We start from the raw sequence: 18,632 nt of genomic DNA, 5'->3' as shown, positions 1-18,632 counted from the left end.
GTTAATATATTTCCGTTCTCTGTATTATTCCTTGTTTAAATTTTTACTTCAGTATTCGATGTTATGCAAGAATCATTTGTAAGGCAATCAGTTTTTATTTTTAGAAAGTTACCGTTGTGTTGATTTTGTTGGGCAATATGAAGCCAAGATGTTAAACCATACATATATTCAAGTTGTATTATTTTGTGAGACTGACGACCAATACTAAACAATCGTATGTGTCACACAAATATCAAACAGTAAATGAAGCGTAAAGTGGGAGTGTACAAGTAACAAATAATTATTGTGTGTGATTTCCAAGACTAATTTTTTTAATTGGAGTCGACACCAACAAGCCTGTCATGTTTACGAAAGATTTTTTGTATGAAGATGTTTTTTTTAAATATAATGTAAGAGGCGCTGTACATTGGGTGAGCATTTTTTTTATATTCAATTTAATGTAAAGTGAGTATTGAAATTGAAATCCGAGTGGAGGGGGGTTCAGTTATCCATGAAGGGATGAATACAGCCCGATGAAGATGAAGATGGGTCGAGACACAAATGTTAATATCTTGGACTGATGATATCTTTATTAAACCATAAAATTTGAGACTATGGTTTTAGAAATTGATGGTTAACGTACTCCATAAGATAAATTAGTTTTAAAACATTAGAATATTTAAAAACATTTGAAGCAGAACAAGCAACCCAACTAGAATTAGACAACTCAACACAACTTTCACGAAACACTAGTTTGAATTTGATGGTAACGATTAGACAATCCATGAAGCTCTGCCCCTTGATGCATTGATCAACACTGACTTCGGGACAAAAAGCTAACACTTTGAAATTCCAAGGTACCGTGCAGAGCAAGATGCATGTATCGTTCCTGCTACCCATGCTGGGCGCCATTGACACCCATGTGGGCGCCATTGACACACAAGTGTGCGCCATTGATGGACAATGGGGGCATAAATGAATCAGTCTATTATGGATAATCTTACCATAACTAAACTGTGCAACAGTTTATAGGGCTTAGGGTTACACTCTGTGTGAGGCTGTTTCTGAACTAGTGGCTTTGACTGCGGCTTGATCATCATGTTAACATATGTTGATAGGATGCCCATAGCAACAACTGTAGCCGCTAATTGAGACACAGCCTTTGTATTTAGTTTCCTAATAGTCAAAGCTATGTCATTTTGAAAGCAATTGTGTGTTAATGGATTGTGCACTTACCAGGTCCAGGTGTATAAAGGTGATGGGTTGTCATCAATATTGTACATTTACAGTTTATACATTGACAGTTATACATTGCATATTATCATGGAGTGCTTTATGGTGACACCGTCCAGAAACATGTTTCTACTTCGGTATTTGGTGAAGTGTTCGGTTCAACAGCGGTATTGCAGCTGTTGTGCCCAAATCATAACCAGGTTGTTGGCTTGGTTAGGCTTGGTGTCAAGATGACGAATTGTAAAAATTCTCAAAAATGTCAACGGAATTCTTTAAAAAAAATAAGAACCTTGTCGCATACTAATTATAATTGATGAAATTGAAAACTTCCATCACTTAAAATGAAGGTTGTGTATTTTGGGACTATGAGTTTTCTAGAAATGTTCCCACATCTTAAATGTACCTACATCATGAGCTGTTTCTTGCGACCTAACCATCTTCACAATGCTCTCAGAAAATCTTTTTAAAGGAACACGTTGCCTTGGATCGGTCGAGTTGGTCTTTGAAAAGTGTTTTGTGACCGTTTATTATAAAATGCATATGGTTAGAAAGCTGATGTAAAAGTAGAATACAATGATCTACACAATTATGCCTCGAAATTGCGTGGTTTTCTTTTTACCTCGTCCAATAACACGGTCGGCCATTTATGGGAGTCAAAATTTTGACTCCCATAAATGGCCGACCGTGATAGTTCGCGACGTAAAAAGAAAACCGTGCAATTTTGCGTGATACTTGAGTGAATCATTATATTCTACTTTTCTAACCATATACATTTCATAACAAACTGTTTCAAACGCTTTTTATAGACCAACTCGTCCGATCCAAGGCAACGTGTTCCTTTAATCAGTGACGTTTACGCCAGAAACTTGTTTGTGGTCATGGTCACCAAAACACACCCATGGTATTACTGCTTAAACACTGGTAACACCCATTTGCTATGCTATATGGGATGTAATGCATCCAAGTTAAGTTGCATATAAATAATGAACACCAAACGATATATATAATGTGCACGCCTTAAAGGAGCATCATATTTGTACAAAACATATCTTGGCTGTCTGTATGGATATCACATAGTAATGATGTGGCTGTCTGGATTCAATTATGTGCATTAAGACATGTAATAAAATACCTTCAGAACTGTACAGATTAAAAATAAGGTAGACAAGTGTACTTCTCATTTCTTTATCTGTGGTTGTTACTTGAACGATGTATTGGTAGAGTTACCAAGACCCCAAGACACCAAACATTGTAAACAAACCAGCAGTGTTTCAGTCCCCAAAATTGTACTTGGTAAGATTGAAGGTTAGGCTGTTACAAACTTTTTTGCTGGAGATTTCTGTCTTGGCTTGTGAAGGGGTCCATCTTCATTTGATGACATGTTCCTGTTTTGATCAGACACGCTCTCTGTAACGCCTACCAATTAAGAACCCTGTATGATGAAGCTGTGCCTCATTCTTCAGGGTCTTCTTGGACCTCCTTGAGGTATTGCGTCTTGAGGCTGCCGAGGTAGAGACGTAGACTTGGTTCATCCAGCCTGGAGTTACGAGCTGCTTGTATTAGGCGGTTAGCTAGCCGGTAAACAGCCTTGTGATCCTTGTCTTGCCGAGTGTTCAAATGAAGTTCCTATAATGTAAAAAGCGCAATTTAAACAGTGCTGTATGAAGCAACAATCCCAGAGCACTGAACAGATTGTAGTAATATTTTTCTACTTGACGCCACACAGTGTAAAGTTTGTCATATTTACTGGCAATGATACCTCATGATTGGTCCGTAAACTTCTTGGCTGTTTCTGATCATCAGAGTGTGGGTTCGAGTCCCGGTCTTAACTCCTTAAGCAAAACACTCAACTATTATTGCTTCATCCTCCGAATGGGACATAAAGTCATAAGCCCTCTGTGTTGTGTAATGCACGTAAAAGAACCCAACTACATTTATCACAAAGACAAGGGGTTTGCCCTGGTGTTCTGCAGTGCTTTGTATGTACATGTAAACCCCTTATAAGGTACTACATAAGTAGGTCTCATAATTTCATTTTTTGTTTTCTGTAACCTGTATTGTAATATTTCTCTTTGTTCAAGCGCCTTGAGTACTGTAATGATAGATCATTCGCTGCATAAGACTCTGGTATTATGATACGCTTATACTTATACTTTTTACTCAGTAAATTATACATTATGCCCAAAATAAATTTGTTTTCCAAACCTAACACTTGCCTTTCTCTGCGCTGACAACTTTTCCGACAGTCGTTTAGCCTCAGCTAACATGGATTCAGGAAGGGTACACAGCTCTGCTAGCTTGATCCCTGAAGTCAACAATCAGATATAGATAAATGTAAATCAGAAGGTTGGAAATCTGTACAATAGGAACTTGCAAATCTATTGAGGAGATAAATCTGTGTCTATCAACAAGAAAACCAAGAAAACCAGAAACTGAAAGTTCTAAAATGTGACAATCTCTTGCAAAACCCCAATAGTCTGGGAGCAGTGGCTTAACCAAAAAGGGGGAGGGGTTGGGGCTGGCTTCAGCCCCCCGCTTGGAAGGTCACAATTGAATACCCTCCCTCAGTTATTTATCTTTATTGTTACATTTGAATATAAACATAAATGTATTAAAAATAACCAACTTTGTCAATTTATGGAAGATTTGTACAAGTTGCAACAGGTTGTTATTGAATACAAGAGAAAATAATAATTCAAATAATTCAACAATGAAAAATATAAAATCTTTGAATGATTCTTAAAGCAATGAGTAATGAGTAAGATTTACCGTAATGTTGTTCTTTAGTTCGTCCTTTGGATAGAACATGAGAGTACGCTAGCTTCCTCTTGGTGCCCGGAGTTGAGCCAACATTCTCCACCTCAAAATGATAACTGAAATATTAAAAAAAAAACTCATCAATTCATGATTCATTTATAAATCAAAATCAGAATCAAAACAAAAAGAACTGTATATGGGCTCAGTATTGTACACAACGGTCCAACAAATGTTTGAAACCAAAACAGTCTAGGAGTGGAAAGAAAACATGGAACACAGTTTATTTTTGTATCTAACTTATTACACATCACATAGGAGACAGTTGGGGAAAACCCTTGCCATGCAATCAGGTAGGGCTGGGGTACCGGTAGGTGAGATACGAACCATACTGGCATGGCATATCTCAGAGTACTTCATGCACAAATTTGTATCTCGGAGCAAATTTTTTAAGTATGAACATTAGGGTTAACGTTTTGACAATTTCAAACTTAGACACAACGGTTCATTCCTGGCTTACTTTTCCACGTTTGGGTAGAGTACATCCAGTGGAGTGATTTCCATGAAGTGAGTGGCAAAGATGGTGAATGCTTTCAGACTCTGTAGATATTCACAGATTGAGTGACATATACCAATGCCTTCCTCACTGCTTGTTCCTATTAGAATCAATCAAACACACCAATGCAAGTAACAATACAATGCAGTTCTAGAAAGCAAATGGTGGGACATTACAATCCAAATCCATTATGAACCCGGAATTACAAACCTCCTATTGTCCCTCGCCCTTTTCTTTGTACTCCAACTTTTTGGCAACAACTCCCATTACTTTTGAACACACTTCCCAACTAGGGACCTTCCCACAACTGGGGACCCTATGGTCCTGTTTTGTTTAAGGTCCCCAGTTAGAATGTACAGTATATACCTACCCCCAATGCACTGCCAATTCCCTTTAACCATGAAAACACTTTTGGTTGAGTCACATTTGTCTGCTAAAGCACTCAAGCCTAGAATTACACAGAGACCATGGAGCCCATGGCCTCCCCCTCTGTTGCCCTGGTCTTGATGGCCTTGGTGCCCCTTCAGAATTTCCAAAAGACTTTTTAGATTTTTCAGTGGAAGTGCCCTTTGCAAAATGAAATTCAGCTTGTCCTCAAACTCCAGGCCGGATAGTAAGCAAAAAACAATATTAAAATTGCTTAGAGATATACAAACCTCTTCCTAGTTCATCAATAATCACCAAGGACTTGTTGGTACAATTCTGTACGATGTAATTCATCTCTCTCATCTAAAAAAAATAAATAAATAAAACCCATGTTAAACACGTGTAGATATTTCAGCACTCTAATAAGTTGTCCATGCATGGAATTTATCAAATGTAGTTTATTTTAAAAACAATTGTTTTTCTTTGACTTGTCTGACAGTGCAAACACTCAGCTTGACAACACCTAGACTCCTTTTCTATTCTGTAAAGTCTGTAGCTTTTTACAGGAAGGATCCAAGTTGGTGATGAAACAAAACTTTCAGCCTAGAAATAGGTTATCAGTTGTAGTTTTAATAAAACAAAACAAAATCAGAAGTTTGTCAGGGCTTTTGTACTCCTACCTCAAGCATGAATGTAGATGCATTAGTCTCAATGTCGTCATCACAACCAATACGAGAGAAGATTTGATCACAGACTCTGAATGAAGCGTACTCGGCTGGTACAAAGCTACCAATCTGAGCCATAACTTGCAAGATGGCCAACTGCTTCAGGTAAGTTGACTTGCCACTCTACAGACAGAACAGAAGGTAACGATACAAGTGTGAATGCGCAAGACAGCTGCCTAATTTTCTTGCTAACTCATGAAACACACTTACATTCAGGCAAATCTTTCTGTCACAGTAGGCAGTTTTATAACCATTGACCAGCTCTGTAAAATTGGGCCTTGGCAGTGTAAAACTATTGTCAAATTCAAATTTGTTACCGGATATGTAACTGATGGGTTTTGACCACAAGGTAGCAAACAGTAGCCTTGTGTGACATTGGTACAAGGAGCTACACGTGTGTTGAAAACCTACCATGTTAGGACCAGTGATGATGATGAAGTTGCTGTCTTCACTAGCATACTGCAATACAAAAATAAATAGGAACAATTTCTCAATTGTATATGGAGGGTCAAGTAGTATTTGTTCACCATTTATTTTGCCTAAATTCTAGTCTGTACATGCTACATACGAACTCTACAAATAGGTTTGCCTGTGTACATTTTACATACAGTTGTTGGTATCAGCTACCATTATTATTGTTTTGTGTTCATCACAAGAGGTCTCCAACTATAACTGTTGGTAGTTTGTTGTCAACATTGATAGGTTGGCATATTGGGTAGAAGTGGGATTTGAAACTACAGTGACACCATGTGAATATCTCTTTGAGTAGTTAGTGTGTGTTCTGAAATAAACCGGTGGTTAATGACTCAACGTTTCGATCACTATGCTCTGATCGTCTCCAAGAGAAGATATAGGCTAAAAGTTCTAGCAACATTTTGTTTAATGATGTAAAAGGCAACAATGAAATAAACTCACAGTATTATTTGCGATTGGCTGCTCATATGATATTCGATCCAGTATGGGGTGCTTGCCATTCTTGATGGCCAGTGTGTCTGTGAAATCTGGTCTCACTGTAAAAGTACAGGAAAATATTTTTTAAGAACTAGGATCTTTGTATTATCATAGAGAAAGGACAGTTGATATGAAACAAAATTCATCTAAAACACTACCAGAAAAAAACATAGAATGATATTGACATGTACATGTCAAACTGCACAGAGCATTCTTTTTCATTAGGTTCTAGTCTTGGTAATAAAACCTTTTTCATAAAAAATATATTTGAGCAACAAGTCCTGAGGTTTTGTGGATCCCCCCCCCCTATATTAAAACCATGAAATGTCATTTGAATGGAAGAATGATTTTTTGACTTTCAATCATGGGCTTTATCAGGAACGATTACATTTACAACATTTAAAATCCATTGTTGTAAGAAGTTTTAAAAAGAGTTTTTTAAATTGAAATACAAAAAAAATGTCAAGTTCTTTTCTCACCATACTCTGCCAAGGTGCAGGCGTGTGCAAAAGCCACCAGCATGTCCAGAGTTGAGACACACTCAGCCAACTTGTACAGGCAGCCGACATGTTCACGAATCTCATTCAATAGCTCACTCACCACACTGGAAGTAACAACAGCAGAGTTTCTATCTCAAGTTACAATAACTTTGTAGTAGCTGTTAAATTTGCATCTGGGATAAAGATGATTAATTTGATTTTACCCATACACCTATGTGTGTAAAGCACTGTATACCCAGTTCCCCCTCCCCATGGCTGTGAACATAATCAACAAGCATATTAAAAGATGTTACTAATAGATTGATCCCAAAGAAGACATGTGACGTCGTTAGATGTGTTTGGATATTAACAACATTTTACATTCTTTTAGTGTTTAAAATTCTTCAACATTTTGTAAAATGAGTCTGTCACAAGACTGCATTTGAACTAAGAACCCCTCTAGAAGCGAGTCACTGAGAATTTTGTTTGAGTTTTTATTTTTGACTTGTCACTTACATATTTGTCATCAGGTAGATCTCATTCAGTGATTCCCGTACACGATCTAGAAACACAACACAATTAACAATTCTTGTTGAACATATTATTATTTCAGCTGGGCTGGGCCCAATTTTAAAACAAGTCTGCTGGCCAAAAATTAACAGAAATATTTTGTGAAATGGTATTTTGGAAAGAGTGACTAGACTATTGGGGGGAGTTTTACTATTCCCTAGTGAGTCCAATGAATGATTGAGCTTAATTTTTCACAGGTTTGTTATTTCATATGTTGGGTCACATCAAGTGCAGATGCTGGTCTTTGACAGTGTTGTCCAAGTGCTTCCTGCAGCTCTATGACATTTGGCTCATGGCATAAAAAGAAATTAAATATCACTTTAAAAAAATAAACAAAATAGGAGGTTCACACTTGATCAAGATGATGATCAGAAACGGTCATCGCTTATTTGGTCTTGCTTCAACGCTTAGCTTAAATCATCTGAAGCATCAAGCAAAGACAAGTACACTCACACACAATGCCTCTTTCATTTTTGGAAGTTTTTAATATAAACCGTACTTTATTAAATGCTCCTGTACTTACTGTTCAATTTGATCTGAAAGGCAAAATAAATAACAAAGTTAGAATATCTACTGAATACTGGCAAATAATAATAAATCTCCCAAAAGTATTTTTGTCTCTTCTAAGATAGTATACACATAATGAATGTTTATGAGTGCAATGGTGCGAATATGTATATGAGTTGAAAGATGGAATGTTCTATTCAACGAACGCACCTACAGCCCGAGTATACAGCCCTGAGCTGCCGTGGCGCTCTGATGGCTTTTTCATACACAATATCAACCTCTACCCTCGCAGGTACCCATTTATACCCCTGGGTGAAGAAAAGCAACTATAGCATCTTACTCAAGGACACAAGTGTCACGACCAGGATTCAAACCCACGCTCCAGTGATATAGAACCAGAACTTGAACTGGATGCTCTTAACCACTCCGCCATGACACGCTACAAATTCAGATCTGAATTGTCAGATCCCTACATTGCTAACTTGGAGAGAGTAACTCACCAGATCAGCTGAAGTGAAGCTGAGTGAATTCCTGGTCCTAATGACTTTAGTGAATACCGGTGGCAGGGATTCTGGTTGGACAGGGTTCTTAGCACCACAGTACATCTGGATGAAGAACCCTCGGCTGCAACTGTAGCTTGTCTTTAATGGAAGACCGTACTGCTCACCCAGTTGGACTATCAAGTCTAGTACAATGAGTCATTACAAGAATCAATGTCAATTGGGTCTTTATAGTTCATACTCAATAGGACAAACCAAATTAAATAACTGTTTACAATTCTGTAAAAACTCTTAACTTTATTCAGTGTTTTTTAGTTTACTTTGGCACTTTTATTAAAGGAAAGGAGGAAACCATACTAAATAAACTGATGTTGCATTTAAAATCACTGGTTTCTTTCAGTCATAACACTCTAGAGAGATGATTACTCAAACCTTAGTTTCAAGGCTTACCTGCGATATCATCAACAATCTCTGTGTATGTGCGTCTGGCAACATCCAGTAAGCCTGTAGACAAAAGAAGACTGTGCAAAAATAACCAAGGAAGAAGCATCTGGATTTTAAGGGCATGTTGTGGAATAATTGGCAAGAAAAGCATTCTTAGAAACAATGATTAAATGATCATTGGTTTTTGTCTTGAAATTAATAGATCTTATACCTTGTTTTCTGTGAACACAAAAGATACATTTATTTAAGTAAAAATTATACTCCATTTGTTTTAGCTTTTAGTGAAAAAGGATAGATAAAAAAGATAGATTAAAATGTAACAACGCAGGCCTGTTACTTCATTCATGTAAAGGCAAGGCAGAGTTTCTTAGTAAAGGGCACCTCTGTTGTTACATTTAAAAGGGCACCGAGGCAGTGACCAGGGGCAAGGAGGCATTGGCATGGCTTCAAGTATCAGGCCTGACTTTGTTCTGGCAAGGACAAGACAGATATTACTTTGTGCAGGGCATCTCTGTGTGGGAAGTATAAACTGGAACATTTCAAAGGCACCAAGGCATTGACTATAGGGGCAATTGCCTCATCGACTCTGTGAGTATGGGGTCCACAATGTAAAGAGTAATCAATGCGATAATGACACTTACCGTTGATATTTGGTTTGACTGCAAAGCATTTCTGTGTGCGCATGTTGAGGGTGCCCTTCTGGTAGCGTGTTCCATCATTGATGACTGTGTGAAGCCTATCCAGCATTGCACTGAATCTATCATCGCTCAGAGACTAGAGAAAAACAGCAATCAGAGATGTCAGATTTATTGCTTTATGTATTTATATTTTAGATGGTTCCTGTCACAGATCTCATATTTATCATGAACAAAGATATTGGCTAAATAGGGAGACCGCTAACAAAGTGCTAAATGGCTCAGTTGGTGCGCTGGCACTTTAACCCGGCTGGTGGTACAAATCCTGCTCTAGTAAAATAAAATTTTGTGCAACACCAAAACAGTCTAAAATTCACCCTGTCAGTTTCCCTTGCTCTGATATCTAAAAAAAGGGTCCAGTCCCCTTCTGGTGATCCCCTAGCTGCCACTTTTCAGATTGTACCGTTAGCTTGGATGTGATCGCTGGCTACATGGTGGTTAACGATTGTGTGGGTTCTGATTGGCATCCCCGAACAAAGATATTGACAATTAGGGAGACCCCCAACATAGGGCAAGATAGCTCAGTTGGTAGAGTGCAATCACGTTATTCTGGAGGTCGTTGGTACGAGTCTCACTCTAGTCAATGTTCATTTATCATAACTATCACAATTTAAAAACTTCCCCTCGGTCATTTACCTTGCAGTAAGCTTGCAGGAGTTTGTTTTTGGAGCCCTGTAGAGCCATCATGAGTGGAGGTACTAGCTCTAGGGTATGCTTGAGATGAATGACGTTGGTGATCTTAGACTCTGCTGTCTTGACCGTCTCCTGTTTAGGGATCTGGACACAAAGTGACAGCAGATGATCCACATCCAAGAAACGAGCAAGAACTGCGGACAAAATAAAAATGTTGGAAAATTGATTATTGACCCGCCTGCATTGTTGTCATTTGTGACTATCTGCCCTGGTCTGCCATTTTGGGAAGCAAACTGTACACAAAGATGGTGAGTTACATCCTGAGTATGAGCCTCGCCCGAAACGCACACTACACAGCACAACGAGGGTAAATCGACTTCCAAAATGGCACAACCAAAATTTAAGGTAGTGCCGACATCAGGGTAATTTTGTCAATTGAACTGATAGGCCTACTAAAGAAGGGAGGGGAGGGTTTGGGTGCTGCGACTGGAGTAGCGCTGGCAAATACAAAAGAAAGGTCTGGAATAATTACAATTTTATGCTCATCTTATCATTTTTAAAACCATGTATTTTTATGGAAGTAATGACTCCGAGAAACGACTGTATGTTGTTCGTTAAGATGATCTTCCCGTCAAGGGAACTCGGCAAACTCACACAAGGGGACAACAGTCAATCTCTCTCATACAAGTATTGGTTTGATGTCTGTGATTATGGATTGCACAAATCAAGAAGTTGTGATTTAGTAACTAGACGACAATACTTATTCTAGTCATTTTGAGCTAATTTTACTGTTTCTAGTTTGCTCCAGCTGGATCTCCTCTACTGATTTATCACGCAATGTGCTTTTCTTAATGTGACTTTGGCATCAAACTGACCTGACTGTAGATTGTAGAACAGCTCTTCTTGTTCAGTCAGCTCAGTAACAACATCAAGTCGCAGTGAAATGGTATCCAAAGCTGTCAGAAAAAAAACAAGTAACTCCTACGATTAATGGTACATCTCATTGTCTGTGATTATAATTTGGTGGAATATTTTAACTTTGACAAATAATCCTCCAAAATGTTGTTGGGGTTGTCAACTTTTCCATGTTCCTTTCAAACACTGTGTATGTACCTTTTTGGATGAAATTCATTTTGTATATTGTGTATTATTAGTTTGTGTAGACACTGTGATATAGTGTACTATGGGAAGCGTACTAAATACTAGTTAGTATTATTATTATTATCTCCACCTGTTTGGTTTTGAATCTTGCTTTGTGCTTTAAAACTAAAATGATTTATCTCTAGGGGCCTATATGAGCAAATCAAGTAGAACAGAAAACCATTTTTAATCATTCAAATTATTAATTTTAATGTGTTTTTTTTACAAGTATCGCTACTTGTATAATTCTGTTTCCACAATATTCTGCCCAGGAGGGTTTTGAATTAATCCGTCCTGGTTTTTCCCCTCTTTTATGTCAACTAAGGTTAAACTCTTACCGCAAGGAGGTTGCAGGATGTTAGCTCTCAGTAAACGTGCTGCAAAAACAATAGCACATTATGGTGAGTTTCAAATTATGGTGTTCCGTCTTGTCACATCCTAGTTTGTTATGTCACTTTTGCTCTGTTTGTTTGTCCTGGTCTGTTCTCTGTCTGTCATGTGCTATCTTTTTTATTTTAGCATATATCTAAAGTTGAGATTGACCTGTGCCAATTTAGCGAAGCACAAAACAATTTTTCTTGCCAGAACAAGGAAAGCAAGCATTTGCAACTGGTTTCCTGCTAACTACTTTGCTTAGCTGAAATGTTTTAAGCATTATTATCTGCTTTCAAGCAGCTCTATGAAATTGGAACCAGGGCCCAAGTTCATAAAGCCAGTAAGCACACAAAGTTGCTAATCACAGAAAAACATTGCTTAGCAGAAAACCGATCACCACACACAAGTCCATGAAATTACCATTGCCCCACTCATATTTTGCTAAGCAGTATTTTTTTCCTAATTGCTTTTTGAAATAGGGCTCAGGTCTCTAGGCACTCTAAAAGCAGAAGTCACTAATAAATTGTTTATTAAGGAGAGCTGAAATGAGTTTGAGCGCTTGGTGCTTGATTTGTCTGTACATACCTCCAGCCAGTGTTTTGGTGTAGTTCAACACTCCATACAACGTATGCCCACTCTTAGGGTCCTTCATGTTTTGCACCAACTCAAGATTTCTAGCAGTCGTGGAATCTGTAAAGGAAACACAAATGTATCTCTAAAAGAACCTTGCATAGATTTCATAAGAAACTATAGTCTGCCACCGGTCTGCCATTTTGAGAGTCAATTGTATGTTACGATGTGGTGTGGCAACCATGCATTCACTGCCTTAAATGTCTGCAAGCCGGTTTTTTTATTTTTAGAATTGCACACAAATTTAAAGCAGCTTTGGAGCTGGAAGTAACGAAATACTTTGATATACAGCAGATACAGCCTAGACCAACTACTTCAGTGGCTTTCTCCAGGCCTTGAACTTTGCTCTTGAAGGGGCACAGCAATTTCCCTCTGCCAAGGGGCGCTTCTATGAGGAACATGTGAGTTTGTATTGAAACCTTGCAAAGGGCACCACAGCAAAAGCACAGGGCACCACGGTAATGGTAGTGGGTGCCGTGGGTTATTTCGAGGCCTGTTTGGATGTAGTTAATGTTTAAAGTTTGATGAATTCAAACCATGTCTTGAGAGAACACTATTCCTACCAATCATTGTAGATTGTTCACTGCCTCTGAATACCACCTTCAGAGAATTTGGAGCATACACAATATTCTGAATGAACTCAACATACTTAAGCAACGCTGCAGCTGCAGCCAGACAGTAGTACCTATCAACAAAAAAACAAACAAACAAACAATCAACCTCAACACTTTATTCAAAGGTAATCACAGTTTCACATTTCTTCAAGCAAATATGTTCATTGCACCACAGGATTTAGTGTTATAAATAATTCTATAAAAAAAAAAAAAAAAAAAGTGTTTTCAGATAGAAAATCATCATTTTCATCGTTTATATTAAGTTCCAAAGTACAGGCCTACATATTATTTTCAAATCTTGACTAAATTCGTCCATGTGTGTGAAACCCCCCCCCCCCCCCACAAATCTTCAGAAACCAATATTCGTTATTATAACATTATGAAAAAATAAATAAAGTAAAAACAAATATTTATCAATTTGTTCGTACAGACTATAAAATGGAGAATGTAAGATTAATCATTGGAGTGAACTTGACTACACTCACTTTGAAGTTATTTCCATCTCCACTGAGCTGAAGTCAGAAACACACAAGTGTTTTATATACTGCAGGCCTAAACAAGAAACAGGGACAAGTGAAATAAAGCTATTGTATGGTAAATGATTGATCGCTGGCAACCATAATCCCCAACTAAAAATGACAAACTAAGGAAACTCCAAAACTGTATGGAGGTAGGAGGGGAAATTAAGTGTCCTCCCCAAATGATGTTCATGCGATCCCCTCCCCATTTAAAGGTCTGGGCAATGTAGTTACATACACAATATTTAAAACTGTTTTTTTTTTCCCTTTCTATATGCATGCGGACAATGTATTTGTTGATACCTCAATCAACCTCAGAAATTCTTATAAACAAAATAGTCAATAGCATAACAAGAGGGCTAAAAAGGGCTTGGCTGAGACAAATAATACAAACAAACAAACAAACATCTGAAGGGCCTGTTGGCCAGAAGTGCCCCTTAGAAAAAGTCCTGCACCACTTGAACTCATCTAAAGTTTGACTTATTTCTGTTGCTGCAATAAGCACATTTTCAGGTCAGGGCAGCATGGGGATCCTAAAGAAATGTACATAAATAAACAAGGGTTGTGTGTTTATTACTTGATTTACCTTTGGTTTCATTGAAGTATTTCCTTTGGACCGTTGCAATGCTGGTGTTATGGAAGTTATCACTGATGAGTTTGAATAACTTGGTCATGCTTCCTCCTTCACATGCAGTGATTGGCATTACGATCTTTGGCAAGAAATTTCATATTTCATGATACTTTTTAAAATGATAAAAACCAATCCTCCTTTATGTCAAGGCATACTAAATAAACATGTGTAAAAAGAAACAAAACCGTACTTTGATTGCCTCTGATTGACAATGATGACAATAGTAATAACATATTTTCACAAAGGCACAATGAACCCTAATCACTTGGCCATTTTGTTCATTCCTTCAACCAAGTTTATACCATCTCGGCTCCTTGGGTAGTACACAGACTGTGCTGCCAAGTACAATTGTAGCGCATCAAGGTAATTGTAACATAGGACCCATTTCTGTCCTCACAGGTACCCATTTACTGGTAGTAAAGAGAAGCAATTATAGTTTAGTGTCTTGCTCAAGAACTCACTGTATCATGACCTGGATTTGAACCAACACCCGGATGACTTAACCACCAGAACTTGAGAACATAAACAACAGTACATCTCTATGTAGCCTTGATACTTTTTTAAATCTAAATGGTTATATAGTCATTTGGTTAAAACACACCATCAACCCATATCTGCACAACTATACAGGATTTCCCGTATCACACAAATCACAATGTCTTAGATTATGAATTCTACCTCAACTGGCTGATGTATCTGTAGCTTTGTGGTCATCTTTACATAACTCTGACTGTCTGAAAACTGTATACATAAAACAGAAATCTTTAGAATTCCATCAATCTTGTAAATTCTTATCCAGCAGGGTGCAGTTTGAGGAGACCATGGGCAAATGTTTCACCATAATGTGCTTAGCCGAAAGGTCTTCTTCCCAGAGTGACTTTCTCATGGGTTAGTAGGCTGTATCAACTTGTATAAGATTTAAAATCAAAAGAGTGGGTTTACTAAGAACTGTAAGATATAACCTTATTTTAGAGTCTTTCAGGTATGATTTTCTCAACTATGAAGTATAAGATAATACAGCATATTGATATAAACAGGCATCTTATTTGGTTCTTGGAAGAAAGTAGAACAATTTTATTAAGTACAAGGGCTGACCTAATATTAACCTTATGGTATATGTTTTTATATATTTTTCAGGCTATTTGATAGCAATTTTGCTGATTTTCTGAGGCAAAACAAATTGGAAATCAGACTTAGTAGAAAGAATATCATGCATGTACTAAGACTGTTTAAAGTTGCCTTCACTGGATTTTGACAAGGGCCATTTCATATTTAGGTTTTATATTAGTTACCTGTGACAGAATGAGTTCTGGCTGCTTCAGATCAATGCTTGCCAGACCAATCTCCCCTTGTGCTAAGCCTCTGCCTTCAACAATTGCTGTAATTAATATTCACAGATTGGATATGTCATTAATCATTCAATTAATCTTGAAATATTCACGGCTTTTCATTTGTGTACAATGCCCCTTCACTTTTTATTAGTCAAACAGGTCTTAAGCTTGATATAGATGACATTCAGATTATTCTTTTAAAATATTAATTAACGAGTGTCTTCAAGCAACAGGCCAAAGTGAAAATGTTAAGACCGCAACAAGCGATACACTTGATAATGAGACCGTACTTCAATGAGGCGATCGACTTCAGGCCCTGGGTCATTGCCTTTTGTGCCCTTTAAAACAATGCTTTTTGTGCTATCTAGTTTCACTGTTTGACTGATTGTTCATTTATTTATGTTTGTTGAATATTTACAGATTTTATCACTGTACATTTAAAAAGAAATTACATAATAGTTTTAACCTTTATTATGTAAACATGTCAATATTAGTTCGTATAACTACAGTCCTATAACTTTGTGTTAAAAAACAACGGAACGGTTTTAAACACTGAATTATTTGAATGTTAGTTAATAATAACAGCCACATTTGGAGGAGTTTGTAAGGTTATGGTTTGAATGATTTCTCAAGATACACAAGAACGAGGTACATACCTACTAAGACTGATGACTGATGAGAGACACTACCTGGTGTGTTGGAACTATATCCTCTATGAGGTGTTTGTCTTGAACTCCTTGATCCTGGTGTCTGACCATATCTGCTGCTCGCTGTACGGGGAGTAGACAACCTGAAACAGCGTGTATCATTTTATTGATTAATTACACACCCAACAGCACATTTAGCGCCTACAGACTGGATAGGAAACAAGAAGAGATGCTTAGATTTAGATGTGGGAGGAAAAAAAACAAATGGGGGAAAACCCACGTAACCAGGGAGGGACTTAAAAACCCAATCCACATGCAAGGCTCTGGTCTCAGATTGGATTCGAACTGGGGTCCACAGAGTTGAAAGGCAGTGATGTCATAGTTTGGTGTTTGTCAACATATTGCTGATTCAAAGGCATGAAGCTTTAAAGACATCAATAACCGTCACATTATTTTCACAATAACGAAGAATCCATCCATGGGTAGCAAGGTGACGGCGTGTACCAACCTATTGGAAGATGAAGCAGTGAATGGTTCTGAAGTTCCACCAGTCCTCAAACCATGAGTTGACGATTCATTGAAGTTGGAATGAGTACGAGATGAAATCTTATCACTCCATTGATTATCTCTCACATGGTTTGAGCTCCATGGACCACTGGAGATGCTGTTTGATGACAAGTCGGACAATTCAAAATCTGAAAAGACAAGGAAAAACTTCATCAATCATATAACTTACAAGATCATAATAGACTTTAACACCAACCAGCGACACCGACTGCTGAATACAAATAGAGCAGTTTAATTAGGATTCACTCGTACCCCTAGGCTATAGTCACAATACAACATTATAATGCTTGTTCTGTTTACAATAACTCGCAGGGTTTCCTCTTAACATTTTCAATGGTCAGATTATTGAACCAGTTATAAATAACAATAAAAGAATAGTAATTTGTCTATTTACACAAACTTTTTGCCTTAGTTTAGTTTAGACTTTTTAACCCCAAACCCCAGCAATACTTTACTTTACCGTATCTTGGATTGTTGTTGTTTTTGGAGGATGAGGCCATTGCAGATTTCACAGGGTCTTCTAAGTTCTATTCCGTCTTTCTCCGTTCAGTTATGCAACCAGCCAGGCAACCTAAAACGAACAATCAGAATTCAAACTCAACACAACATTATAACTAGTGTTACGTGACAGGTGACGAGCACGAGGGCAGAAATAATTAGACTTACTTTATGAAGTTAGAGGAAACTACACAACACAGAGGGAGATGTGAAACTGTTTAATTAAAAGGTTGTGTGATATACTGTAGTAAGCCGCTTACAATGTAAGTTACATTATTATAAAAACAAAATGCCTAGTATTAATGGATGTTTTTGCAACTCAACTTTTGTTACGGTTGTTGTAATGTAAGCAGGTTGTTTACCACACCAGACCAAGGCATCATATATAGTTACTCAGTCATTTTAAAGCCTACTTGAGTTAGGCCCTATAATATTAATAACTAAGTAAACCTACTAAAACGTAATCAGTAAAAAGTAATCAGTGAGTAAATAAAATTTAATATTCTGCTTTTGCTAACTAACCTTTGCAACTTCCGGTGTACAACTTTTTAAGGTTACTAAGTACAAAACAAACCAGAACAACGAAAAGAAGACAATCAAAACCGGTCACTCACCGTCGACTTTCGCATAAACTTTGACACTTTTAACTAATTAATCCTTACACAAAAACTGAATGCGTATCCCCAACGATGTGATGTTTTGTTTGACAACAAAGTTTTGAGAACAATGTGTACCGATAGAGGGCGCACTCCACTTAGTTCACGAGATGGCCACATTGCAGTGTGTGAAAAGATCGAACGAGAAGAAAGTAGTTCCCTCGGCGGGACAGAGACAGTCTCATGTTTATTTCAATTTTTAAATAGTTTTATAAAACAAAAGTCATCAAGCTATAGTCGTACATGTATACAAGTCATTTACTATTCCTATTATTTCACTGATTTTCTTAATACAATTAAACATGTTAAACTGCCCTCGTGATTGCGTATTGATAGATAACAAGTAAGGCGCCTTGTGACCTCAATCATTTTTTACACACGAGGCTCCCCTTCCCCCACGGTATCGAGTCGATGGAGAGTTGTCAATCAATCAATACTTTATTTCCTCCCAATCAAATAACCGTCTTGTTTTTTTTGTGTAGTTTATTTTAAATAGTTTTAACATAAATCTTGCAGAAAAAAACATTTGTATCACTCAATTATATTATTTTTTTAATTTAAGAAAACACACAAACAACATTAGATAAAAAACTACACAATATATTTTTCTAATAGTGAGCGAGGCTAACTCTC

General features: G+C 37.4%; 1 protein-coding gene across 3 annotated transcripts; it reads right to left on the bottom strand.

The window, feature by feature from the left end:
* Positions 1-1,988: 1,988 nt before the first annotated feature.
* Positions 1,989-18,044, bottom strand: LOC117302629 (mutS protein homolog 4-like). 3 transcript variants are annotated; one of them, XM_033786622.1, is made up of 27 exons: positions 17,958-18,044; positions 17,306-17,416; positions 16,787-16,973; positions 16,288-16,421; positions 15,593-15,678; positions 14,979-15,041; positions 14,256-14,379; positions 13,637-13,703; positions 13,101-13,222; positions 12,493-12,597; positions 11,871-11,909; positions 11,268-11,348; positions 10,396-10,586; positions 9,706-9,838; positions 9,071-9,124; positions 8,621-8,805; positions 8,137-8,149; positions 7,560-7,605; positions 7,044-7,168; positions 6,529-6,623; positions 6,025-6,072; positions 5,569-5,736; positions 5,179-5,251; positions 4,487-4,622; positions 3,982-4,085; positions 3,429-3,517; positions 1,989-2,838 (listed from the first exon to the last, which is right to left on the bottom strand). In XM_033786622.1, the coding sequence occupies exons 2-27, from the start codon at positions 17,343-17,345 to the stop codon at positions 2,665-2,667; spliced, it is 2,682 nt and encodes an 893-aa protein (XP_033642513.1). In that variant the 5' UTR covers positions 17,346-17,416; positions 17,958-18,044; the 3' UTR covers positions 1,989-2,664. The 3 variants fall into 3 exon arrangements, with proteins under 3 accessions (XP_033642513.1, XP_033642505.1, XP_033642520.1); XM_033786614.1 differs by having other exon boundaries at positions 17,866-18,039; XM_033786629.1 differs by lacking the exon at positions 17,958-18,044 and adding an exon at positions 17,512-17,531.
* Positions 18,045-18,632: the final 588 nt, after the last annotated feature.

Source organism: Asterias rubens, chromosome 2 (genome assembly GCF_902459465.1).
Source record: "Asterias rubens chromosome 2, eAstRub1.3, whole genome shotgun sequence".
Lineage (NCBI taxonomy): Eukaryota > Metazoa > Echinodermata > Asteroidea > Forcipulatida > Asteriidae > Asterias > Asterias rubens.
This window is presented reverse-complemented; position numbering and strand designations above follow the sequence as displayed.